Source organism: Scyliorhinus canicula, chromosome 6, assembly GCF_902713615.1.
Source record: "Scyliorhinus canicula chromosome 6, sScyCan1.1, whole genome shotgun sequence".
NCBI classification, from domain to species: Eukaryota; Metazoa; Chordata; class Chondrichthyes; order Carcharhiniformes; family Scyliorhinidae; genus Scyliorhinus; species Scyliorhinus canicula.
Genome location: NC_052151.1, coordinates 107,674,930 through 107,701,950, shown reverse-complemented (window position 1 = coordinate 107,701,950; position 27,021 = coordinate 107,674,930). Strand labels below are relative to the sequence as shown.

Here is a 27,021-nt window from a genome sequence, read left to right as displayed (position 1 = left end):
CAGTAGCTAGTGGTGTCCCTCAGGGATCAATGTTGGGCCCACAATTGTTCACAATTTACATAGATGATTTGGAGTTGGGGACCAAGGGCAATGTGTCCAAGTTTGCAGACGACACTAAGATGAGTGGTAAAACAAAAAGTGCAGAGGATGCCAGAAGTCTGCAGAGGGATTTGGATAGGTTAAGTGAATGGGCTAGGGTCTGGCAGATGGAATACAATGTTGACAAATGTGAGGTTATCCATTTTCGTTGGAACAACAGCAAAAGGGATTATTATTTAAATGATAAAATATTAAAACATGCTGCTGCGCAGAGAGATCTGGGTGTGCTAGTGCATGGGTCGCAAAAAGTTGGTTTACAGGTGCAACAGGTGATTAAGAAGGCAAATTGAATTTTGTCCTTCATTGCTAGAGGGATGGAGTTTAAGACTAGGGAGGTTATGCTGCAACTGTATAAGATGCTAGTGAGGCCACACCTGGGAGTATTGTGTTCAGTTTTGGTCTCCTTACCTGAGAAAGGACGTACTGACACTGGAGGGTGTGCAGAGGAGATTCACTAGGTTAATCCCAGAGCTGAAGGGGTTGGATTACGAGGAGAGGTTGAGTAGACTGGGACTGTACTCGTCTACTGTAGAATGATGAGGGGGGATCTTATAGAAACATATAAAATTATGAAGGGAATAGATAGGATAGATGCGGGCAGGTTGTTTCCACTGGCGGGTAAAAGCAGAACTAGGGGGCATAGCCTCAAAATAAGGGGAAGTAGATTTAGGACTGAGTTTAGGAAGAACTTCTTCACCCAAAGGGTTGTGAATCTATGGAATTCCTTGCCCAGTGAAGCAGTAGAGGCTCCTTCATTAAATGTTTTTAACATAGAGATAGATAGTTTTTTGAAGAATAAAGGGATTAATGGTTATGGTGTTCGGGCCGGAAAGTGGAGCTGAGTCCACAAAGGATCAGCCATGATCTTATTGAATGGCGGAGCAGGCTCGAGGGGCCAGATGGCCTACTCCTGCGCCTAATTCTTATGTTCTTATCCCATGGACCAGACCCACTGTCACTGTCAACCCAGTGACCCCAGCACCTCGGGCCACAGGTATATGTCGTGGACAGGGTGTGCATGCAGGTGGTTTGTTGGTGTGGGAGGTGAGGGGATCTGGGTCTGGGATGGTGGTGTCTGCGTCCCTGGCCAGCAACCTCCCTTCCGATAGTCGAAGTAACGTGAGGCGACGAGGGCGTCCCTTGCGCGTTGGCCCTGGCGATGGCGTTGTGCTCATCCTCCTCCAACACATTGCCCCTCTGCTGGGCTATATTGTGGAAAACGCAGCAGACAACCATGAAGCGGGCGACCCTCCTGGCCACGTACTGGAGGGCCCTTCCAGAGCGGTCTAGGCACCAGAATCCCATCTTCAGGACTCCGAAGCACCGCTCGACCACACCCCTGGTTGCTGTATGGGTGTCATTGTAGTGGGTCTCCGCGTCGGTCTGTGGCCTCCGGATAGGCGATATCAGCCACGACCACTACGGGTAACCCCTGTCGCCCAGCAGCCAGCCCCGCAGAGATGCCCCTCGAGCATGTCGGGGATTAACGAGTGTGCCAGTATGAAGGAGTCGTGCACACTGCCCGGGTATCGGGCGCAGACGTGTATGATGTGCATCTGTTGGTCCTGTTAGTATAGGGCGGCCTGTTATCCACAGGTGTCCATAGGGTGACATGCATGCCATCGATCACCCCCTGGACCCGGGGCATCCCAACAACAGCAGCAAACCCTGCTGCGCGGGCATCCTGGTGGATGCGGTCCACATGGTATTGGATGTACTGATCCCAATAGGCATATAGGGCCTCCGTGACGGCATGGGTGCATCTGTGCGCCGATGTCTGCGAAATCTCGGACAGATCCCCACTTGGCGACTGGAACAACCCCGTGGCGTACACATTGAGCGCGATCGTCACCTTGACGGTCACCGGGATCGGGTGACCTCCCCTATCCCCCCGAGGTGCCAATGTGTCATCATCTAGCATAGATGTCGCACTGTCCCTCTGCTCATCCGCAGTCTCCGTCTGCATGCCTGGTCCGGAAGGTCCTTAAATGACATGCAGGTGCAGTACACGCGGGGCCACATACGGTGCCCCCTTGGCACCTCTTCCTCATCCTTGGCCTGTTGGGCGGCCGGCCCTCCCGCCTGCGCGGCTGCCACCTGTCCCTCTGCAGCCCGTTCCTCTTGCTGCAGCCTCCACCTCCTCTCTGAGTGGCCTCCGCTCACGCTGCCACAGGGCATATTGCAAAGCTGTGGCCATCGCCCGGCGGCCAGCATCGGAGGTTGATGTCCAAAAGCAAATCTCTGCATGGGTGAAAGGCCAACATAGTAGAATGGCGCATACTCCCATGACCAATCAGGTTCTATGGGCTACATAGTGGCCCCGGTTGGCACTGCAGGCCCTACCCACATATGTCCCCCCCTCACACCTGCGCCGTCGGTGCCACCGGTCCTGCCGCCCGTCCCTGCTCCCAGGGGCACCGTTGGCTGGCACTGCCCTCACAAGGGGCTGCTGTGGGTGTAACCCTGGGTGGTCCCCCGGTAGGTGGCTGCCGGTTGGGTGGGATGTTCAGTGGGGTGGGGGGGGGGGGGCAGTGGTGGGAGGGGGGTGCGGGGTGGGCACACCCATTAGGCTGGTGTCACTGTGTAGACCAGGGGCCGAAGTGGTGGTCAGTAAGATGGTGGTCAGCCCTGTGGGGGGGGGGGGGGGGGGGGGGGGGGGGTGAAAGGGGGGCACCCAGCTGCTTGGCCTCTTCCTTCCCCTCCCTCCCTCCCGCTTCAGTCAGTACGACCGGTTTCCGGGCCAGCAGCCCGCAGTCACTCCACACCATTTCCTATCTCCTCCCTCTCACTCAGCAGCCAGGACACCAGGTTCACAATATTTATAACCACAAATGAACAACGCCATTGGGAAATTGGCCCATCAGAGACGGTGAATCATGGAGGCCACGGGGCATCGGGCTTCAGGCCCGCTAATGATATGCCTCCTGCACTTTCAGCACGCGCGGCAAGCGCCACATTTACGCCATTTCCGGGATGCCGGAGCATCCCGATTTGGCGTCAAACCGGTGTCTACCGCAATTTTGGTGTCGGAGCTATTCTCCGCCCAATCACGTTTCACGATTTTGACGTTGGCAAACAGAGAATCCAGGCCCAGATGTCCAGCTTCAACATAACACACAATTCGTTATACAATCCCAGTCAGCTAGCAGGAGATCATTCTTCAGATACCGAGACAAATAGCTGCAGCAAAGTGGTCTTGAGTTTAATATGCAGTTCATTTGTGGTAGTTGATGTGCTTCCAAACCATAAATTAAACTCCTCACGAAAAAAAACTGTAACCCACATTTGTATCTAACCACACTGCTCGGCTTATGTGTAACTCATTTCTCTAAAGATACAGTGAGTATACCGCTTTGGTAGGATGTGTTAACAGCTTACATGTAGCTCCCAGGTAACCAAGTAGGTGAAAAATCTAATAGGATAGACATGAACCGTCTTGAATGGAAACTATTACTACACATATGATACTGGATGACTTCATTAAACTACAAATTCAACTGGAGTTACATAATGTAACGGTAACCGCAAATCATTTACAGACATTTCAAATATTAAATATAAATTTTTAAATATTAAATAGAATCCCAGATAAAGTTACACCAGCTATTTGCTTTCTTATGGTTGTGCGTTGTCACTTGATCTGGTCTTTTAAAAATTTGACATTTCAGAAAATGCAGCACTTAAGTATGTTAATATAATACATCAAGCAAGGACATTTAATCATTTGTGATGAATTATTAAGGTTCAAGTGGCTTTGAATTGCTTTTAATCAAGTCTATGAATGAGTCATGATGGAAGCAAGGGAGTCAGTGCTGTATAAATGATCAGAATTGGACTGATCATCTCCTTGCTCCACTCTATGAACTCATAATTACCTCCTTTAATTGGAATTAAAGTTACTCAACCAGTGAGAATATTAAGTGACCATTCAGTAATCACCACATTCAACTTAAATTTAAATTGGGGCACAATGAAATCATCAAATGGTCACAAAATCATAATTGCTAGAGAAACATAGGGCGAAATTCTCCGCCCCCCACGACGGGTGGGAGAATAGCGGGAGGGCCTTCCCGACATTTTTCATGCCCTCCCGCTATTCTCCCACCCCCCCCGCCGAAGTCCCGACCCGAATCGCTGCCGCCGTTTTTTTACGGCCGGCAGCGATTCACAGCTGTTAGATGGGCCGAAGTCCCAGCCCTTTCCGCCGTTTTCACGAACGGCAAACACACCTGGTCTTGCCGTTCGTAAAAACGGCGTCACCAACTCGCTTTTTATAACCATGGCACCGATTGGCACGGCAGTACCACGGCCGTGCCAAGGGTGCCATGGGCCCGCGATCGGTGCCCACCGATCGCGGGCAGCGGGCCCGATGCCCGCGCACTACTTGTCCTTCCGCCGCCCCGCAGTATCCATTCGCGGGGCGGCTGAGGGGCAACCCGGCCCGCGCACGCGCGGGTTTTGCGCAAAAACGCGATGACGTCACCCGCGCATGCGCGGGTTGGAGTCTTCCAAACTGCGCATGCGCGGCTGACGTCATATGACGCGTCAGCCGGCGCTAACTCCGGTAAGCGGGCTTAACGATTTTCGTTAAGCCCGTCTTGCCGGAGCCTACGGCGTCGGGCTGCTAGCCCCGACCGGGGACCAGAATCGGTCCCCCGTCGGGAAGGGGCGCGCTGCCGTAAAACCCGCCCGGGTTTTACGGCAGCTTTACGATTTCTCCCGTTTTGGGAGAATCTCGCCCATAAATTCCCTCGGTGGCCAGAACCATTGTGGGTGGGACAGGAAATTTGATGGACTTCTGAAAGGTCTGTTGACCTCGGGCTGGAATTTCCGGTCTCAGGACGAGTGGTACCAGAAAATCCCGCCGTGTGTATCAATAAATATGCCATTGTGACGGTGTTTGCAGCAAGCAATAGACAGTATTCTATACTTACTTTGAAAGGCTTTATACATAGGTACAAGGTTGCTGGTAAATACACCTTCGAATTGATATGGTCTTGACTGCAAATCTGGATAAAAAGTGTGCATAGTTAAAAAATATATGTATATAGCATGCAACTTGTTGCAATTAGAAGCATATTTTCTGATTGCGTTTGCTTTATTCAGTGTCAAAATTGAATGTCGATCCAGATTACATAATACAGACTAAGACTGATACAAAGGCGAAAACACTGGGCGCGATCTACCGGCTGTTCACGCCAGCGGGGTATTCCAGTCCCACTCACCGCACAGGTTTCCCGGCGATGAGAGGTGCAGTCGCCAGGAAATCCCATTGAAAACGGCGGGTCGGGAAATCCCTCTGGCGGGCTACATACACAACTGAGAAATACGTGGCGGGTTGGTCAATGAATCCCGCCAAGATATTGCACACTATTATTTTATTGAAGTTACCCTCATTTCTGAAAACAGACAATTACAAAGAATTGCAATCTTCTTGTTGAATGTACAGTTCTGGTACAATTTGGCCACTAAACCATACGGGCTAATTTAACCAGCAGGCGAGAAGGTAGGTTTGCAGGACGCTGGCATTGGTACTGGGAAAGTGGAAGCTGTACCATTGGGATGTTCTGCACCTGATCCGTGCTGGACCGGTGTTCTAGCAAACCATACAACTAGGGAAATGGAGAGGGCTTCCAGACTCGAAACATTAGCTCCCTTTTCGTGCCACAGATGCTGTCAGACCTGCGGAGATTGTCTGGTATTTTCTGTTCTTGTGTGTGAGGAAAAAGAGTACGTGGGAAATTAAGGTCAGTGAGAAAAAAAATCTAAGAACACACCAACTGTCAAGACTGGATGTTACAAAGATAACAAAAATGCAAATCTAAAGGCTCTGTATCAGAATGTGTGTGCGATTCAGCCACCAGGTTATGCCTGGGAGCCCCAAATCGGGCTCTGTCATATCGGGCCGATCGCGAGTCAGCCAACTCGCTCCACCTGGCGGAATCTGGATCTCGCCCTACTTGGCGTGATCCAGATCAGCATATTTAAATGAACCATTAGCCATTAGAATCATTTAAATTCCTCGACGCTGCATACACACAGCACCCAAGAGTCAATAGACATGCCTGTGACACCTCGACCAGACACCGTTTAGCACTGGTTTCCACAAACATGGATCAGGCATGCCAGCACCTCGGGGGTCTCGCAGGCCATTAGAGACCTCCTGATGGTTAGGGACAGACACCCTGGCACTCACCCTAGCACCCGGGCACAGCTAGCCTGGCAGTGCCGTCCTGGTGCTGCCAGGGTGCCACTGCCAGGGATTGGGCCCGCGTGGGGAAGGGGGGGGTGTTGTCCATTAGAGGGGGGGCTAGCAGGGCTTCCAAAGGCCACGAGGTTGGAGGAGGTGAAGGGGGATCCAGAAAGGGGGAGAGGCAGAGATCAGTGCTGCCAGTCAAAATGGTTCCCGATCTGCGAGGAGCCAGTCCTGCTGGTGAGCTGAGCTCACCAGTGCAGGAAATCACTAAGCATGGCCTCAGCGGGGAGAAACTCCCCGAGGCCCACAAAACCATAAAAGTGTCGTGGCACGATTCTCCGGAAACATTTCTAAGTTAATTTGTGGCGGGATTTTCCGCACCGGCTCTACCGCTACGTTCCCCACCGCTATCCAATGACACTTAATTACGTTTCTGGAACCTGGGGAGTTTCTCACTGGTTTAGCCCACACTTGGAATGTTTTTTAGCACTGGGGAGCTGAACTCAAGAAATCGGGCTGAAATTTTGAAACGTGCCCCAATCTCTAAGCGACCTTGTGGGTCCCTCACACCACCCACTCAGTGGGAAATGTCACCCCCCCCCCCCCCCCACACCACATGGGCACTACCCCCTCCCCCCCCCAAGTCAGGACACCCTGCTATGGTGTCCCTGGGGGCCCCCTCTTCAGGCCCCCCTTGCAGCACCATTCTCTTCCAGGATCCCACCCATCACCATCCCAACCTCCCGGAGGCCCCTACTTACCTGCCCTGCACCCCCACCCTTCAAAATCCCCCTCCACCCTCCTTTCCTGGGTATGGTCCCCTCAGGCCTGGACTCTTGGCAGTGCCACCCTGGCAGTATTGCACACCCACCTGGGCACCTTGACAGTGCCAGGGTGGCAATGACAAGGTGGCCAAGTTCCAGGGGAAGGGCCAGGAAGCCACCCTGCAATGACCCTGGTCACCCAGGGGTCTCCGATGTCCCGGGAGACCCTCCGGGAGCTGTTCCGCCTGGTCTACCTACTTGTGGAACATCACTGATCGGTGCCCGGCTGCAGACTCCCTGGGGAGGCCAGGTAATCGAGGGAGTCCAGTAGATCCCGGGTATGTAGACCTTAAGTAGGTTTAAGACCTTCAGTGAGCACCATTGGCCCCACCCCTTTTGGGCATAGTACTCATTCTGATGCCTCGCGAGACTGGTTTGTATCCCGCAGGACATGCCCAGAGGAGGCTTCGGTGAATAGTTAGGTGAATCTCAGCGCTGTAGCCACCAAGAAACATCCCGCTAAATGCAACCAAAACCGGACTTTGTTTTAAGTCTGCTGGATCCCGCTCAAAGTAAATGAACTGAAGTAACTAAATATGATCGGTTAATCATTCCGGAGACGTTGTTGCAGGATGACAAGGATTGAGTCCTGAATATTGAGGGTTGTATGATAATCAAGAAGAATAGGAATCTTGGTCAAGGTTAAGACTGATAATCAAGGATGACATTGGTGCAATAGTTGGAGATGACCTTGGTTCAGACGATCAGGATGTAGAATCAGTTTGAGTGGAGTTGAGGAATAATTGGGAAATGAAGTCACTAGTGGGAAGTCACAGCGGTGGTTCGCAGCCAGTGTGCCGCCGTGAAGATCCCCCCAGGTGTGCTGCAAAAAAAGTTTCGAAATTCATGTATATAAACTAAAACTAACCTTGTCTTCAGCTCTGTGGTTGACATTTCCAAGACCTGATGAATGCTGGGCCTTCTCCACATGTACCGGCTGGGAAAGAGCCGCACATACGTGGTTTTGATTTTATGTTGGTCAGGCCCATGACCAACGGGGCTTGTAGCTAAAGGCAAAGGTCTCATGCACCTGCACAAAAAGTGAAAACTCAACAAGGGTGCAAAAACCCTGAGGGAAGCGAGAGAGACAGGGAGAGGTAAAAAGACAGGAGAGAGGAGAGGGAGAAATTTAAAACGAAGTTCTCAGTAAAGGAAGAATGCAGAGAAAATAGAAGACGTACCTCAACATTTTTAAAAATAGTATAGGAGGTGTGCCATGACATATAAAAGGGATCTACAGGCCCCCTATTAGTAACCATAATGTCAGACAAAGTATACAAGAAGAAACACTGGGCACTTGTGATAAAGGGATTAATCACAGCACTTTGAATCTACACGTAAACTGGAAAATTCAGATTTGCACTAGCAGCCTGGATGAGGAGCTTATAGAATTCATTCAAGATAGTTTCTCAGAGCAGCACTTTGTGGAACCAACCAGAGAGCAGGTTATATTAGACTCAGTATTGTGTAGTATGACAGGATTAATCAATGACCTCAGAGTAAAGGCATCCCCTCAGAGCTGCAACCACAAATGAATTTTACATCCAGTTTGAAAGGGAGATGAGTGGGTCTGAGACGAGTAGGTCAAGTATGTGGGAATAAAAGCTGAGCTAGCTCAAGTGAACTGGAATACTAAGCTAAGGGGTAGATCAATAGAGAAGCAGTGACAGGCATTTAAGGGGATATTTCAGAATACTCAGAATAAGTTCATCCCCACTATAAAGAAAGATTCTAAGGGGAGGACCCTGTGTCTGTGGTTAACTAAAGAAGTTAAGGAAAGTATTAATCAGGAGAAAGAAATTGTAAAGTTAAAAACAGATAGCAAGAGTTTCTACAGGTATTCTACAGGTAAAAAGGAAGAGAGTTGATAAAGTGAGTGTTGATTCTCCAAAAAGTGAGCATGGGGAATTAATAGTGGATAATAAGGAAATGGTGAATGTAATGAACAAATATTTTGCTCTGCCTTTGCTATAGAAGATGCAAAAATCATTCCAGTAATAGCTGCAATTCAGGAGGTGGGTGGGAAAGAGGAACTTGATGAAATTCCAATCACTTGGAAAGCGGTACTGAGGAAACAGATAGAGCTGTGGGCTGACCAGTCTCCAGGTCCAGATAGACAGGGTCTTAAAAGAGGTAGGTGATGAGGTAGTAAATGCATTGGTGTTAATTTTCCAAAATTCACTCGATTCTGGAAAGGTTCCAATTGCCCGGAAAATAGCATATGTGACCTTTCTATTGAAGATTATAGCTGGGCACTTAGAAATGGGGAAGAGTTAACATGGTTTACTCAATTAATTGGAGTTCTTTGAAGGGGTATAATGTGCTGTGGATAAGGGGGAGAGCCTGTAGGCATTTGAAAAGGTGCCACATCAAAGATTATTGCTCAAAGTAGGAACTCATTGTGTAGCAAGTAACATATTTTGATGGATAGAAGATCGGCTGACTGAGAGAAAACTGAGCATGCGTAAATGAGTCTTTGGAAGTTTGTGAGGAGTGGAGTCCCGCAGGGGTGTGTTCTGGGGGCTCAACCTTTTTCAATTTATATCAATGACTTACGATGAGGAGCGAAGGCATGGTAACTCAATCGGCAGAAGACACAAAAAGAGGCAGGAGTGTATGTTGTGAAGAGGACATAATAATATCATAAGAAGGTTGCAGACGAATAATGATAGGTTGAGTGAGTGGCCAAAAAAATAGGCAGATGGGACGATAATGTGAGAAAATGTGAAGCTGTTCATTTTGGTAGGAAGAAGAAAAAAGCAGAATATTACTCAAATGGAGAACGACTGCATAATTCTGAAGTGCAGAGGGATGTAGGTGTTCTAGCCCATGAGTCACACAAAGTTAGAATGCAAGTACAGCAAGTAATTAAGAAGACTAATGGAATGTTATCCTTTATTACAATAGGAATTTAACATAAATGTACGGATGTTATGCTTCAATTACGCAGGGCATTGTTGAGACCACATTCTGAATACAATGTGCAGTTTGGTCTCTTTATTGAAGGAAGGGTGTGAATACATTGGAGACAGTTCAAAGGAGGTTTACTAGATTGATACCTGGAGTGAACGGCTTGTCTTATGAGAAAAGGGTGGACAGACTGGACTTGTTTTCACTGCCGTTTCGAGGGGTGAGGAGTAACTTGATTGAAGTTTACAAGATCCTAAACGTTCTTGATCAGGTGAATGTGATAGTTTCCCTTCATGGCTGAGTCCAGAACTGTGGGCACTTTTTTACATTAGGAGTCACCCTTTTAGGACGAAGATGGGAGAATTTATTTCTCTCAGAGGGTTGTGTGACATTGGAACACTGTGCCTCAGAAAGGAGTGGAGGTGGGGTTTTTGAATATTTTTAAGGCAGAGGTAGGTGGACGCTTATTCAGCAAGGAAATCAAAGATCATCGGAGTAGATGGGAATTCAGAATTCAAAACACAAATAGATCAGCCATGATCTTATTAAACGGCAGGGCAGGCTCAAGGGGCTGAATAGCCTACTTCTGCTCTTAATTCGTATGTATGAAGGGCCAGTGAGTTTCTTTTTACAGGTAGCACAGAGGGAGCAACCAAAAGTCATGGCCATTCATCCCATGCACATTAAATGGTGCAAATTTAGGGGATGTTTTGATGCAGGTTTTTGAATACCTCCCTCACTTCAATTTCTGTTGCTTGCCACTGTCAGAATTCTTGAAACAGGGCACTTTTGCCAAGGAAAATCCAGGCCAACATCACGGCGTCTCAGAACTGTAATTTGAAACCGCAATAAAATATTGTATTTTTTGTTACAGTGCAGCAAAACATTTTTAGGAACAGCTGCATTACAGCTGTTGAAGAGGGAAACCAATGGTGTCAAGTGTTAAATTCAGACAGTCAAAATTAGAACAATAAATGTAAATAACAGTAATCATCCACAAACCTCAGCTCGGAAGTGGCAATGGTAGTTCTTAATACCCACAGCCCAGCCCATTACAGAAGTGAAGGGTCATAGTTGCAATGAATCTCAAGGTAGATATTACTGAAAATCTGAGGTACGTAAAGTGCTACGTGTAGATTGGACACAGGCCTGTGCAATACTTACTGGGTGGATAAAGGAACCCATACGTTAAGTCCTGATCTTCTTTATTGTATGAACTTTGGTTTATGTTAAAAGGAATTCGAACATCAACAAGCACACAATTTAAAATGTTTGGCAGAGGAGGAACTAGATTTTCCTGTTAGTAAAACAAAAGAAAAAAAATGTTATTCAATGAAGTTTCTGCAATCAGGCTCTCCATCAGTCATAAGCTGGGTAGTATTCAATAGTTTGACATAACAAACACATCCCGGAGGGACAAACTAGTTTTGCCCATACTCTATATTTTGCTGTAAGTGACAAAGTACAAACCCATTTTATAAAAGTTACCACAAAACAATGCATTTCACATTCGATTTTAAAAATAAACAGAAATACCCCATCTGGTGATGTGCACAAGGCTCACCCAGCAGCTTTATAATTTATACTTCTGGCTAAAGTCTGCTATGACCATGGGCGGGATTCTCTGATCCCTGTTGACGCTGTCGTGAACGCCGTCGCGTTTCCCGACGGCGTCAACATGGATTCAGGAGCAGCAATTCTGGCCCCTACAGGGGGCCAGCACCCATGCCACTCCAGCTGCCGATCCCTGGTGTCAGATGGGCACCGCGGGTCTGCGCATGCGCATGCGCAGTGGGGCCGACACCAATGCGCGAATGCGCAGTAGCTCCCTTTTCCACGCCAGCCCCGATGCAACATGGCGTAGGGCTACAGGAGCCGGCGCGGAACAAAAGAGGCCGCAGCCCGATCGTGGGCCAGGTCACAGCGGAGGCCCTCCCCCAGAGGTCGGACCCCTCCCAAACAGGCCACCCCCAGATGCATCTCCAAGGAGCACGTTTCACTATTATCCCATTGCAACATTTGGAAAAGTCATAAAATACATTTTCCAACCCAAACCTGCCTCTATTTGTGGCTTTGACTGAGGCCCCATAGTCACCCATCCAGGAGGACAAGTTGGAACTTAGCACATGATGATGAGGCTGTTGGATTTCTTGCCACTATTTTTCAACTTTAACTGTTGTCAACTGGATTTCCCCGAGCATTGGGAGCTTCACCGAAGTGATGACTTAGCGGATTCAGGAGGTAACCTCTACCATCCACCTACCATCTGACTGCAGGAGGCTGCTTGTTATTCATGATTAGACCCTACCCTCAATTCAGTACTTCTGAAACATTAATTCTGCTCTCTCTCCACAGACCTGCTGAGTGTTCCTGCATTTAGTGTTTATATTCGCAACATTCTTGCAAGTCTGTTGCCCAGCATAACAGGAAGCAACCTGATTCAGTTTGTTATTTTCACTTTCCTGTGATGGTGTCATGGAACCATAAAATAGCACAGCACAAGAGGCCATTCAGTCCATCAGGTGTGTGGTGGTTCCTTGTAGAGCTGTGCAATTAGTTCCACTCCCCTGCTCTTTCCCTACCTTGTAAATTAAATTCCTTCAAGTATTTATCCAATTTGCTACTGAAAGTTCCTATTGTGCTTGCTTCCCTCATCATTTCAAGCTGTGCATTCTGGATATTTTTAAATTCATTTATAGGATGTGGGCGTCACTGGCTAAGCCAGCATTTTATTGCCCATCCATAATTATCAACAACTCGCTGTGCAGAGAAATGTTTTTTCATGTTGCCTCTGGTTCTTTTTCCGATCACCCTAAATCTGCATCCGCTGATTCTCAAACCATTGGCGACTGGAAACAGTTTATTCTTATTTCTGAATTTGAACTAGTGTGCAAGTGAAACTTAACTTGGTTCCAGCCCTTTAAAGCAGAATTTTTCACCATGAGGAAAAAACACTGTTGCATTATTTGTTGAGCTGTCAGCACTTTCTGGGACCAGTTGGATTAATTTAAAGAGGTTTGTCAAATGATGCAAGTTTCACAGGTTAGTATCCCTGAAGTGATTTTCACTGTTACTGTACCTTTAGAGTAAAAAGTGTTACATTACCGCTGGTCTCCAGAGGGAGATACATAACCATCACTAAAGCCGGGATTGTATGGCTCCACCCTGGTGGATGCGGACAAGGTTTATTGACTTCGGTGGAATCGGGATGACTCCCTTAGTTTCTGTTTATATGCATATTTTTGGTATCAGTATAAAACAGGTGTAAGCAACTTAGACTTCAGGGGCGGGATTCTCCGTCCAGTGATGCCGGAATCGGGAAACATGACTGGGCAGACAATTGCACATAAGCCAAAAATCGAGGTTGGCGCCGGGGTGCCCGACGGGATGCCATGCTCCGGTGCCTCGACAGCGGCTTCAATACATTCTACTCCGCATGTACAGTAAACGCCACTGACGTAACATTACAGACATGACCCGGTATTCTCCGGGGCTTCCGCGATGCTCGCCTCTTCCAGAAGGAATTACTTATGGCGAGGATCACTTGTGGTTTTAAAAATCGGGAAACAGGCACGGTGGCTGCTGAGGGAAAGAGAGGTGATGTTTCCAGAGGCACAAACGTGGGCTGATGCGCCTGGCGAGGCCGGCTGGGGGAGGGGGGAGACGTTTGCCAGTGCCGGTGTGCAGAGAGAAACGGAGGGTGATCAACGGATGGGCCATAGGATCGTGGTGACCCCCTCCCCCCCCCCCCGGGACTGGGGTGTCCAGGCACAGACCGCCATTGCCATGGCCTGCAAGGTAGCCACCTTGCTGCCCACCCCACTGACCGGCCCCGTGGCCGTGCAGAGTAACACCGGCCATATGGGTGCTCCCACCCAACTACACCCGCACTCCACCCACCCAAAACCCCACCACTCCACCTTCTTCCACCCCCGCACTCCAACCCCCCTCCACCCCACCAACCCCGCATTCCACCCCCTTACACTCCATCACCCCCACACACCACCCACCATCCACCCCACCACCCCTGCACTTTACCTCCCATCCACCCGACCACCCTCTTACTCCACCCTCATCCAACCCCGCACTCCAACACCCCTCCATCCCATCAACTCTGCTACCTTCCACAACTGGGCGGTGCCTGCCAGGGGGCATCACACGGCCCGTCCAAGGGCAACGCACACAACAGCCCCGACAGGAGGGCGCCAAATGGGGATCGCAGAATGTACGTCTGACATGGGTATGGCCAGCCACTGGTACCCCTGCCTGTAGGGACAGGTGCTGGAGCCAGAGGCAACCGTGATGCTGGGCACAGACGGGGCCAGGGGTGCGGTGCAGAGGGCAAAGTGCCAGGGGATAGGGAGGGAGACGGAGGGACGGAGGACCAGGTGATGTGCAGTGTCCAACTACACCCGCACTCCACCCACCCAAAACCCCACCACTCCACCTTCTTCCACCCCCGCACTCCAACCCCCCTCCACCCCACCAACCCTGCATTCCACCCCCTTAGAAGTGGCCTGTGCCCACTTCTAACGTCACCCATCTCCCTCCCCTCCCCCCAGTGCCCCTTCTGCAGCTAGCCCAGCCCAGTCCAGCACTCACACCCTTTTGATCAGAAGAACTCAAATTATATGGCACCCGCAATATTGGAGGAATTTTCTTTGATTGGTTGGCTGATGGCCAATGGATTGGTCAAGGGTAATGATGCCCTACGGGCTTCATGTCGGATATGACTGTCTCACCGGCTGATTCGTCTGGACTGTGCCTGGCAGCTCCCCGCTGACAAGCGGGAGAAGCACTTAAACTGGCCACCGCACAGACCAGCTCCATGATTCAGAGATGCCCAACTGGCCAGACTGTTGGATGCAGTAGAGTCCGGATGAGATACCCTGGGCGGAGGGTCCACTACAGGGCAGCCAGTACCGCCTGGGAGGCAGTGGCAGCGGCCATCAGCATGGGGAGTGTCACAGGAAGCTTCGAGACCCTGATGAATCTCCAGCAAAAACCCTTACAGACTGAAAGCATCCAGCTGGTGGGGCATCATTATCGGCCCTAATTGGCGTTAGATACCAGATGCAGTCTCGCCGGGTTTGTCGCCAGGAAGCACCTGGCAATTCCCACTTACCACCACACTTAGAAACTTTTCCATTAGATCGCACCCATCATCTTCAAAGATGAGCAAGATTAAGAATTTGCTCCAGAGTATAACAAATATTTTTTTGATATTTTTTATAAATTTAGAGTACCCAATTCATTTTTTCCAATTAAGGGGCAATTTAGTATGGCCAATCCACCTAGCCTGCACATCTTAGGACTGTGGGGCGTAACCCACGCAAACACAGGGAGAATATGCAAACTCCACACAGACAGTGACCCAGAGCCGGGATTGAACTTGGGACCTCGGCGTTGTGAGGCAGCAGGGCTAACCCACTGTGTTACCGTGCTGCACTTGTATAACATAAACTTGAAACTTATTTGTAGGAATACGTCAACATTTCAGATATGCTAAATGTAATTCCAAAGGTAATAAACTCTAGGTTTACTATAAAAATATTGCATCTACAGTAGCTGCTATCAGCATACTTCACTTGAATAAACGTCTGACAAAGTGCCATTGGCCTGAAGTCAACCAAAACATCAGACAGACATTTCATCATAGATCAGTACAGTGAGAGATTCTGCATTTCCTGCAGATTTAAGGATAAACATTGTAATGTTCTACCCCAGTCAGGAGCCCCACTCACTATGAGTGCATTTATAGAGAATTAGATACAGAGCACATTTCAAACAATGGGGCTAATTTAGCACAGTGGGCTAAATAGCTGGCTTGCAATGCAGAACAATGCCAACAGTGCGGGTTCAATTCCCGTTCCAGCCTCCCCGAACAGGCGCCAGAATGTGGCGACTAGGGGCTTTTCACAGTAACTTCATTGAAGCCTACTTGTGACAATAAGCGATTATTACTAAACAATGACGAAACAGAGTGTAGGAATGAGATAGAGAAACTGGTGAACTGTTACGACGACAATAATCTCTCCCTCAATGTCAACAAAATGAAGGAGATTGCCATCGACTTCAGGAAGCGTAGTGGAGAACATGCCCCTGTTTATGTCAATGGGAATGAAGTAGAAAGGGTCGCGAGCTTCAAGTTTTTAGGTGTCCAGATCACCAAAAAAATAGACAAGTGGCTTAATTGGAGAATGGTCAAAGACAAAGAGATAGTTAATCTCAAACAATTCTGATATATTTAAGTAACAAAATAGTGATATGAATTGGAAACTTACAGTTTTGTTGACAGTATATGCACTCCACAATGGCAGCAGAATGTCATGGCTGTAGCCACTAACATACCAATGTTGATGCAGGAGACACCACTTACTGTTCTCCTGCACAACTCTCGGTCGTCCATATGGCAAGTTAAGAGCATCGGCACTCTTGACTACAAAATATAACATACTAGGTCAGTAACATTTTAGTCAAACATTCTACCAGTTGCAATACAGTCATAAATCCAGAAATCACTGACCTATACAATAGTCATTTTTCAACAGCAGTCTTCCAAGACATGACATGCCATTTGGGCAAATACAAATGCATCGATCTGGGCATAAAATGTTGGCAAATGGACTGTATACCCGAGCTTATAATTGATATTCAAATTGTAAGCAATATGAAATAACTAATTCCTTAAAGAATATCCTGGGGGGCATTGAAAGAACTTTATCAAAAAACAGAATATGTTGTAAACTGTAACAGTCATTATTACTATTCACACTCAAATTGCAGAACTATCTCTCGTATTGATATTCTAAACCTATCAAAATGTTCAAGTGAGACAATTTACATTTAGGTGTAGTGATTCTCATTTTGTAAAAATAAAGATAAAGGAGGAGATTCTCATGAAGTTGGGAGATGGGATATGGGGAGGGGGGTTGGAATGTGGCCTGACTGGCTCCATTGTGAGACCTCGCAGTCGCCCGCATTTGTGTGGAATCGGGCCAGCTTTTTGAATGCTCATGGTTTGCGGCCCCTCTGGAGTGTTGTGAACCATACTCTGGATGAGGGAATCTTTTGAAAGGTAAGTTCATTCGGTTTTACCCATGTGCCCCTTTGCCACCCCCATGTCAATCTGTGTCCCTCTGTCTACCCCCAATGATGCTTCATACCCTCCATGCCACCTACAACACTCCCACGGCCATATATCCAGTATACACTGTAACTATAATGTTATGTAAGCAAACTACAGCAGATGTTCGAAATCTGAAATGAAAACTAAAAATGCTGGACAGACTCTGCAGATCTGGCAGCAAATGTGGAGGGAGAAACAGAGTTAATAGGGTGATTTTCTGGCCCCTCTACCACAGGTTCAAATCATGTTATGGCTGAAGACTCTTCCGAGAGAGCCATAACACGACTTTGCCTGGGAATACTGAAGGGCGGCACGGTGGTTAGCTCTGCTGCCTCACAGGGTCAGGGACCTGGGTTCAATTCCGGCCTCGGTGACTGTGTGGAGTTTGCACTTTCTCCCCGTGTCTGCGTGGGTTTCCTCCGGGTGCTCCGGTTTCCTCCCATAGGCCAAAGATGTTAGGCGGATTGGCCATGTTAAATTGCCCTTAGTGTCCAAAAGATTAAATTAATTAAATAATAATTATTATTATTTCTCATTGGTGTTTGGGGATAAATAATTGTCTCGAATGTAAGACAGGCAAAAGGATAACATATCTATATCAGGCTTACCCAACTTCCTACTGTGTACTTCACACTGCTAATTAATTATGCCCAAATGCAAATGAGGAAGAAATAGCCTGCATAACATGAGTAAGATAACACATTTAATCAAAATAATCAATATTACACAGGTTCTCTAAAAAGATTTCAAATCACATCATCGAACTAGGATTTTCAATTCCTTTTGGAAGCATTAATGATGAAGCAGTCGGAACATATTTGCTTTTTAATAAAGGATCCAGGCAAATTACTTAGCCAAGAACTGATTTAAGGAAATAATGAAGCCCAGTGCACTCTTGTAATTCTCCTTATTGCTTGTACAAACTTCCTCAAGTGGGGCCAGAAGCAGCAATAATTTCACAACTCCTGTTGTATTCAGTCAAATTAAATCACATGAGCTTATGAAATACCGATGAGGGGCCTTGTTGGTGTAAGAGATTTGATTTGGTGTTTGGTTTCTGCAACTCTATTCATGAACCCACAAATTAGGAGGTGCATTTATTTTTTTTTAATTTAGAGTACTCAATTCATTTTTTCCAATTCAGGGGCAATTTAGCGTGGCCAATCCACTTACCCTGCACATCTTTTCGGGTTGTGGGGGCGAAACCCACGCAAACACGGGTAGAATGCGCAAACTCCACACAGATAGTGACCCAGAGCCGGGATCGAACCTGGGACCTTGGCGCCGTGAGGCAGCACTGCTACTCACGGCGCCACCGTGCTGCCCAGGAGGTGCATTTCTAAAGATTTCCCCATTCATCAGGACATACGAGGTAGGTAACACTTTAATGAAGCTATAGGGCGGGATTTTCCGAGCCTCCGTGCCGGAATCACGCTCAGCGATCGGGTCCGAGACCGCTCCCGCGATTCTCCCAGTTCAGCTGGCCGAGTTCCCACCAGCGTGGTTCTCTCATGGTACCACCTGGTGGGCACTCAGAGTGGCGGCTGCGGACTCAGTTCGCGGCCGCCCTGGTGGGGGGGTGGAGGGATCATTCACCGGGAAGGGGGGGCCTCCAGGATGGCCAGGCTATCGATCGGGGGAGGGGGGGGCCTATCTTCTTGGTGCTGATCCAAGGTGTGGGTCGGCCATGTCGCACAGGGTGGCCGACACAGTCCGTTGCCGTGCGCATGTGCGGGTGCTGACCGGTCGTGCAGAGCCTCATATCGGCAGCCGGAGCTGCTAGGACTACTCTGGGGCCCTGCTAGCCCCCTCCAGGTAGGAGAATCACTCTGGACTTTCTCCAGGTAAGTCCAGAGTGATTCAAGCGGGTTTTTTCGCTGGCGTGGGGACATAGCCCCATTATTGGAGAAGCCCACCCATACTCTCCCTCATTTAACGGGCTGAATTTTCAGGAACTTCGGCTGGGCGAGCATTCATTGCCCATCCCTAATTATCCTTGAGAAGGTGGTGGTGCTGCTGCTTTTTGAATTACTGAAGTCCGTGTGGTGTAAATACACCCACTGTGCTGTTGGGGGGGGGGGGGGGGGAGAGTTCCATGATTTTGCCCCAACGACAGTGAAGGAACAGCGATATATTTCCAAGTCAGGGTGGTATATACTCACTTGAATGCTCACTTCAGTGAACCTGAGCAGTGTGAGGCACAGAGCTGTCAAACACTCCCCCCCTCTTTGATTTACAATTGAGCTTTCCATGACATCTTAGCACCAGTTCCAGTGCTGGATTCTATCCTAGCCTTGTATCATGTAAACACTGCCATCTCTCTCAGGAGATCATGGCTGTTGCCAGCCTTTGCCACTGACACCAGGCAGGCAGCTCCCACCTCCTATTTGGGTATTGGCACCTCTAATTGGGTATTGGTCTTTGCTGCTGGCTAATTCCGTACCAGCCTCCCCGGAATGTGGCGACTAGGGGCTTTTCACAGTAACTTCATTGAAGCCTACTCGTGACAATAAGCGATTTTCATTTCATTTCATTTCATTCATCTCCTTGCATTTGAAAATCATGTCATGAGAGAGCGACAGAGCTCAGATGTGGGGTTGGGGTCCAGATTCCTTCTGAATCTTCCTGCATCAAAAATCCAGCCCATCACCATCAACATCCACCAACAGGGCAATCTGAAATCTACCACACAACAACCACCACCACAACAGTATTTATTGATGGGTCATCTGGGGTCTGGAACACAGTTGCAATGCCTTCTGCCTTTAAAGGTGCTGTTCAATTATTCCCTCCAGAAAACAACATAGTTGTTGTCAGGCTTGTAAATTCCTCAAAACAATTGGAGGTCAATAATTCACTTGCAAATTTAAGGCTCTGCAATTAAATATTTAGCTTTGTTTCTATTTCTGAATATTGCAGTTGATTTCCTGTGGGAATCGAGACCAACTGGTGTCCTCAGACAAAGTAGGGTTAGAGGATAGATAACATTTAAACCTTGGTGTGCAGAAGTCCCCATTTTAAAATTACACATTCTGTCTTTATTTTTATATTTCATAATGAATTCATATGCTCACATGTATAATGGGATCTGTCTGTGTAAATCTAACATGCTGTTGTTACACCCTCCTGCCAGTGGTAGCCCTGCAGTGCCTCCTCTGTGGGGAGGCTGTAATTACAGCACAATACATATACAAAGGAAGTTTCTATTAAATAGGGGATATTGATGCAAAATAATGCGAAAGCAAAATAAAAATCCGCCTCACATTTCCAGCAACTTCAGGGAGCTGGTGTATCATCTCGTTGGGTTGACATCTTACTCCTGAACATCATAATGGTGGAAAAACAGGACTGTCACCCCCATGTTAGAAGAGGAGTAACTGAGGGTGGCTCTTGGGTTTGGGGATGAGTAGAGGAAGAGCACCTTAAGTAGCACAGGAAAAGAATCCTGAGCTTGAAATCGCTAAAAATAAATTATTGTTGTGGTTATTTTCTTGGTGGAAACATAACAAGTGGACAAGGCAGAGAAAAGTTCATATTACAACTAAAACTGAAAAATCTGTTTGTCCATAGAAGGCAGGCATTTACCTTCGCTGGTGGGCAGAAACTTGACAGGCTGAATCACACATTCCTCACGGCTGATTATTGAATGAAAATGATCTGGCTTTTACAAAGGACAAATAAGCTGATCTGGCCAATGCTACCCAGGCAGTGAAGATGAAAATCTATCCCAGCAACATTTGATAACTGTTATACAGTTAGATTTTGTGCGATAGTTTCTTACCTTCACTTAAGGAGAGATTTAATTCCTTGCATGCATCTGCTGGCAATGGTTCCTGAAATGTCAAAATATTTTTGTAAGAAACCAACATAAGAAACTCCGAAACTAGTTAGACAATTGTAAAATAATTGCTGTTGAATATTGTCTTAATTACCAGAGAACTGCATAAACATTCCGTTTGAGGAAAAATAGTTGGTCTAAATTTTGTTGAAGAGCAAGATGATGTTGCAGACACTTCCTTCAAATGGGTAGGAGTATAGACAGATTTCTTTAAAAGGTGATTTAGACTTCCGTGAGTTCCATTGTTGGGTGCAGGGGTGATCTGCAACAAATCTAAAGCAAGGAATAATTAAAACTCAGATTTTAAAAAAGACGAAGGCGCGATCTATTGGCCACATTGCAGCTGAAATGTAGCTTGGCTTGGCTGCTAGATGCCGGGAGATCCCTCTTCCGGGATTACCTGGCTCGCTATGCCTCGCGTGATCTAAAGAGACCTTGCGAGCTGCCGTGATGTGCATCCCGCCCATTGTGGGTAGGATCACCTTTTAGCAAATCTTCATATTAGAGTGAGACAGCTAGTCTCACTCTAATATATATTCCCAGGATCTCCCAAAGCGTGGGATCTAACTCCCTTGCCTTGAAGATCATAGAATCATGGAATTTACAGTGCAGAAGGAGGCCAGTCTGCACCGGACCTTGGAAAGAGCACCCCACTTAAGCCCACACCACCACCCTATCCCTGTAACCCAGTAACCCCACCTAACGTTTCTGGACACTAAGGGCAATTTATCATGGCCAATCAACCGAACCTGCACATCTTTGGACTGTGGGAGGAAACCAGAGCACCCGGAGGAAACCCACGCAGACACGGGGAGAACGGGCAGACTCGGCACAGATAGTGACCCAAGCCGAGAATCGAAACTGGGGCTGTGAAGCAACTGTGCTACCGTGTTGCCCACAAATCGGTCGAGTGCCGTGCAGTGCTGGCCTCCACAAATGGGGACCAGATGGAACGGCACTCATGGGGATTGGAGGCCTCCAGGTGCTTGCCCTCTGGGCAGGGTGCCTCCTGGGCACCTTGACACTGCCACCTGGAGGCTAGCCTGGCACCATGGAAGTGCCCCTGCCAGTGTCTCCTCGGTACCGTGGCAGTTCCAGGCTGACATCGAGGTGGCAGTGCCAGCGGTCGAGCTGGTCATGCCAGGGTGCCCAGATTGGAAAAATGCCAGCCTTGCACCCTGAAGGTGCCCCTGCATTAAGGAGTTCCGGCGATCAGAGCTCCTCAGTGCAGAAAACTGGACTAATTATGGCCTTGATGGGGCATTCCTCGCTGAGGTCCTGTATCTGCCCGAATGGGTGTTCACTAGCATGGTGTTTCTCAGCACTGTGAGAGCTGGGAAAAATCCAGCTAAATGTGGGACTCTGTTCCCATTCGGATAGATCGCGCCCAAAGGGTGGAATTTTATCACCCCCTCCTGCTGGCAGGCTCTTCCAGCTCACCTCATTCTCTTGCCCCGTCTAGGCAAAATTTCACCCAAAGAAACTAATTCTAATGGAGGATTATATTACCAACATATTAATCTGTCATAATTCTCTTTTAGGGTACTATGGCACCTCCTGTGCACTTCCAGCACTTGCCACTATTTCGGCTTTGCAGTTTAAAAAAAACTTATCCCTTCCTGCAATTTTCTTGACTTTTCAATACTCCATAAAATACACAAATGACTTCCAAATGCATATCAGTACATCAGAGAGACTTTACAAGATTGCATCAAATAAGGATAATCAAATAGGTAATAATGCAAGTTAAAGCAGGACATTTAAGAGCAGGGCTCATTGATTTGAAAGGTGATGTACAAGAATACAAATTAGCAAACAGACAAAAAGATAATATATTGCAAAACTGAAGAGAAAATCAACAGTCTGATGGAGGACGACTTTAACCAGGTGTGGATTTTTCAAACAGTCAAATTCCCAGCAGCTTCTTAATTTCACAATATTCTACACTGGAAGATGCTAATAGAAGTGGCAATTTTTAATATTGATGGGAATATAGTGGTAGATGGAATTCCCTTTTTTGTGTGAAGCACACTCATCCCTGGCCTTTCTCTTACTTAATGTTAGGATCCTGGACGAGACCAACAATTTGCAGTTTGTAAAAGTATGAGGAAAGGATGCTTCACCACAGGAGTGATACCACCGACCAATTGGTATTTTATATGTTAAAACAAACTTTAATTGAAACACAAAATCAATCACATTAGCAACAAAATAACAGTTAACAGTTCATACAGATCTTATACAAAACAGGAAAAACTTTAACTTATTACCTACGCTTGGCGCTATATAATCCAATTAAGCAACCCAAAAGAGTTTCAAAGATCACCTATGAATAAAGTTAGCAATCGGGTTTACTTGATTTCTCGAAGAAGAAGCCTGAGAGAGAACCTTCCAGAGCCAGCTGAAGAGTGTCTTGTCAGGCACTGCTGTTCAACTTAAAATTCTACGGCAGACTGAAGTTACAGCCAGACCTGGCTCCACCCCTTACATCATAAGGCATTCTTTGGTCTCCTCCCACTGAGGTCCCACGACGGCCCCAGGACCATCCCTCAAAAATTACCTACACCCCAGGGATCCTCCAACATCAAAAGAATGTTCCATTAGCCATCTATCTGTAAACCAGTAAATGGTAAAAATCAATGATTATCTCACCTTTATGAACTCTTTATCACAGCTTTAGCAGACATACTGCCTGTGTGTTTCTTTTTTTTAAAAAAATATTTTTATTCTCCTTTTTCACAATTTTTCTCCCGAATTTACACACAACCAATAACCAACAACAAATATCTCAAACCCCATAACAGTAACAACGATCCCATCCTCCCACCATGCCCAAACATCAGACCGCATGTTAACATAAACAAATGACAAAGAAAAAAAAGGAATCAGGAATTACCCATAGCCATCTTCAACATACACAGCCCCCTCGCCCCCCCCACCCAACTAATGTTCGATGTTATCCTGTTCTTGAAAGTGCATAATAAATAGTGCCTATGACTTGTAGAACCCCTCCGAGCTTCCCCTCAGTTCAAACATAACCTTCTCACGGGTCAAGTATTCCAACAGGTCCCCTCGCCACGCCAGGGGACAGGGTGGAGAGGCTGCTCTCCATCCCAGCAGGATCCGCCTTCGGGCGATCAACGAGGCGAAGGCTATGATATCTGCCTCCACACCCGTTTCCAACCCCGGATGGTCCGACACCCCGAATATGGCCTCCCGGGGACCCGGGTCCAGCTTCACATGCACCACCTTGGAAATTACCCTAAACACCTCCTTCCAGTACTCCCCAAGCTTTGGACAGGACCAAAACATATGAACGTGATTAGCGCCCCCACCCGTAACGTTCACACACATCTTCTACCCCTTCAAAGAATCGGCTCATCCTTGCCCTCGTGGGGTGTGCCCTCTACACCACCTTCAGCTGTATCAGCCCCAACCTCGCACACGAGGTGGAGGCATTTACTCTCCAGAGCACCTCACACCAGACCCCCTCCTCTATAACCTCTACCAACTCTTCCTCCCACTTCGTTTTGATCCCCTCCAGTGGTGCCTTATCCTTTTCTAACATAGCTCCGTACACCGCTGACACTACCCCCTTCTCCAGTCCACTTGCTGCCAGCACCTCCTCCAACAACATGGAGGCCGGTTCCTCCGGGAAGCTCTGTATCTCCTTCCTGGCAAAGTCCTGAACCTGCATATATCTAAACACTTCTCCCTGCTCCAGCCCATACTTGTAATTGTATAAGGTGTTAGTGAGGCCACACCTGGAGTATTGTGTTCAGTTTTGGTCTCCTTACTTGAGAAAGGACGTACTGGCGCTGGAGGGTGTGCAGAGGAGATTCACTAGGTTAATCCCAGAGCTGAAGGGGTTGGATAATGAGGAGAGGTTGAGTAGACTGGGACTGTACTCATTGGAATTTAGAAGGATGAGGGGGGATCTTATAGAAACATTTAAAATTATGAAGGGAATAGATAGGATAGATGCGGGCAGGTTGTTTCCACTGGCGGGTGACAGCAGAACTAGGGGACATAGACTCAAAATAAGGGGAAGTAGATTTAGGACTGAGTTTAGGAGGAACTTCTTCACCCAAAGGGTTGTGAATCTATGGAATTCCTTGCCCAATGAAGCAGTTGAGGCTCTTTCATTACATGTTTTTAAGGTAAAGATAGATAGTTTTTTGAAGAATAAAGGGATTAAGGGTTATGGTGTTCGGGCCGGAAAGTGGAGCTGAGTCCACAAAAGATCAGCCATGATCTCATTGAATGGCGGAGCAGGCTCGAGGGGCCAGATGGCCTACTCCTGCTCCTAGTTCTTATGTTCTTATACTTCGCTTCCAGCTCCCTCAATCCTGCAAATCGACCCCGAAGAAACAAATCTTTTAGAGTCTTAATCCCCTTCTCTTCCCATTTCCGAAAGCTTCCGTCCCACCTCTCTGGCTCAAATCTGTGGTTCTCCCGGATCGGCATTTCCCTCGACCCTGCCCCCAACCCGAAGTGTTGGCGAAACTGCCTCCAGATTTTCAATGAAGCTATTATTACCGGACTCCCTGAGTATTTCCCCGGAGCTATCAGGAGCGGCTCTGTTTCTAGTGCCTTCAGCCCCGACCCCTGCACAAATTCTCCTCCATTCTGACCCACTGGGAATCAACCCCCCCTGACCCAGCTCCGCACCTTCTCCACATTCGCCGCCCAGTCGTAGTACATCAGGTTCGGGAGACCCAAACCCCCTGCCTGCCTTCCCCTCTATAGCAGCACCTTCCTCACTGGCCACCTTCCCTCCCCATATGAACGAAGTAATCCTTCCCTCAATCTCCCTGAAAAAGGACTTTGGCAGGAAAATAGGTAGGCATTGAAAAATAAACAGAAATCGCGGCAACACATTCATTTTAACCGCCTGTACCTGACCCGCCAGTGACAGAGGGAGACCATCCCACCTTGCCAGGTCGGCTTTCACTCGCCCCACCAAACTAGTGATGTTGTATCTGTGAAGCCTTCCCCACTCCTGGGCAACCTGCACCCCCAGATACCTAAAGTGAGTCCCTGCTCTACGGAATGGCAGCCCCACCACCCCTGCCCCCACCCCCGGCCGAGACACCACAAAATACTCACTCTTGTCCAGGTTCAGCTTGTACCCAGAGAAAGACCCAAATACCTGCAGCAACTCCAATATTCCTCCTATCGACGCACTCGGCTCCGACACATACAGCAGCAAGGCATCGGCATACAAGGACGCCCTATGCTCTAGCCCCCCTCACTATTCCTTTCTATGCTCCTGAACTTCTTAATGCGATGGCCAACGGCTCAATTGCAAGCGCAAACAGCAGGGGGGACATCCCTGCCTCGTCCCACGGTGGAGAGAGAAGTATCTCGAACTGATATTGTTTGTGCGGACACTTGCCTTCGGCTCCTTATATAATAACTTTACCCAGTTCATAAATCTTGGTCCAATCCCAAACCGTTCCAGCACTGCCATCAGGTACCCCATTCCACCCGATCAAACGCCTTCTCGGCGTCCAGTGCCACCACCACCTCTGTTTCCTTCCCTTCCGCCGGTGCCATAACGACATTCAAGACCCCCCTAATATTCGAAAACAGCTGCCTCCCTTTCACGAACCCTGTCTGATCCTCACCTATCATCTTCGGGAGGCACCCCTCCAGCCTACCCGCCAGTACCTTCGCCAATACCTTTACGTCTACATTAAGAAGTGAAATGGGCCTATACGACCCACACTCCGTCGGATCCTTATCCTTTTTAAGCAACAGTGAAATCGATGCCTGCCCCAAGGTTTGCGGCAGCACTCCCTTCCCTATCGCCTCTTCAAACATCCCTACCATCAGGGGCGCTAACTTATCCTTAAATTTTTTATAATATTCCGCCGGAAACCCATCCGGCCCTGCCACCTTCCCTGACTGCATCCTCCCAATCGCGTCTTTTATCTCCTGCTCCAGTATTGCTCCTTCTAATGTAGCCTTGTCTCCCTCCCCTAGCCTCGGGTACTCCAACCCATCTAGAAATTCCAGCATC

The 27,021-nt window shown here is 48.0% G+C and overlaps 1 protein-coding gene across 5 annotated transcripts in view; it reads right to left on the bottom strand.

The window, feature by feature from the left end:
- The window catches only part of LOC119967378 (venom phosphodiesterase 2-like), a 192,065-nt gene that overhangs the window by 22,081 nt on the left and 142,963 nt on the right, over positions 1 to 27,021 (bottom strand). For 2 of the 5 annotated variants that reach the window (XM_038799867.1, XM_038799868.1), the window contains 5 exons: positions 21,091 to 21,269; positions 20,940 to 20,991; positions 16,314 to 16,468; positions 11,194 to 11,326; positions 5,034 to 5,108 (listed from right to left, as the gene is read on the bottom strand). In XM_038799867.1, coding sequence (XP_038655795.1) covers positions 5,034 to 5,108; positions 11,194 to 11,326; positions 16,314 to 16,468; positions 20,940 to 20,991; positions 21,091 to 21,269 — 594 coding nt within the window. Of the gene's footprint in view, positions 1 to 5,033; positions 5,109 to 7,991; positions 8,189 to 9,007; positions 10,370 to 11,193; positions 11,327 to 16,313; positions 16,469 to 20,939; positions 20,992 to 21,090; positions 21,270 to 27,021 lie in introns of those variants that run through there. The other 3 variants (XM_038799870.1, XM_038799869.1, XM_038799871.1) reach the window with 3 other exon arrangements.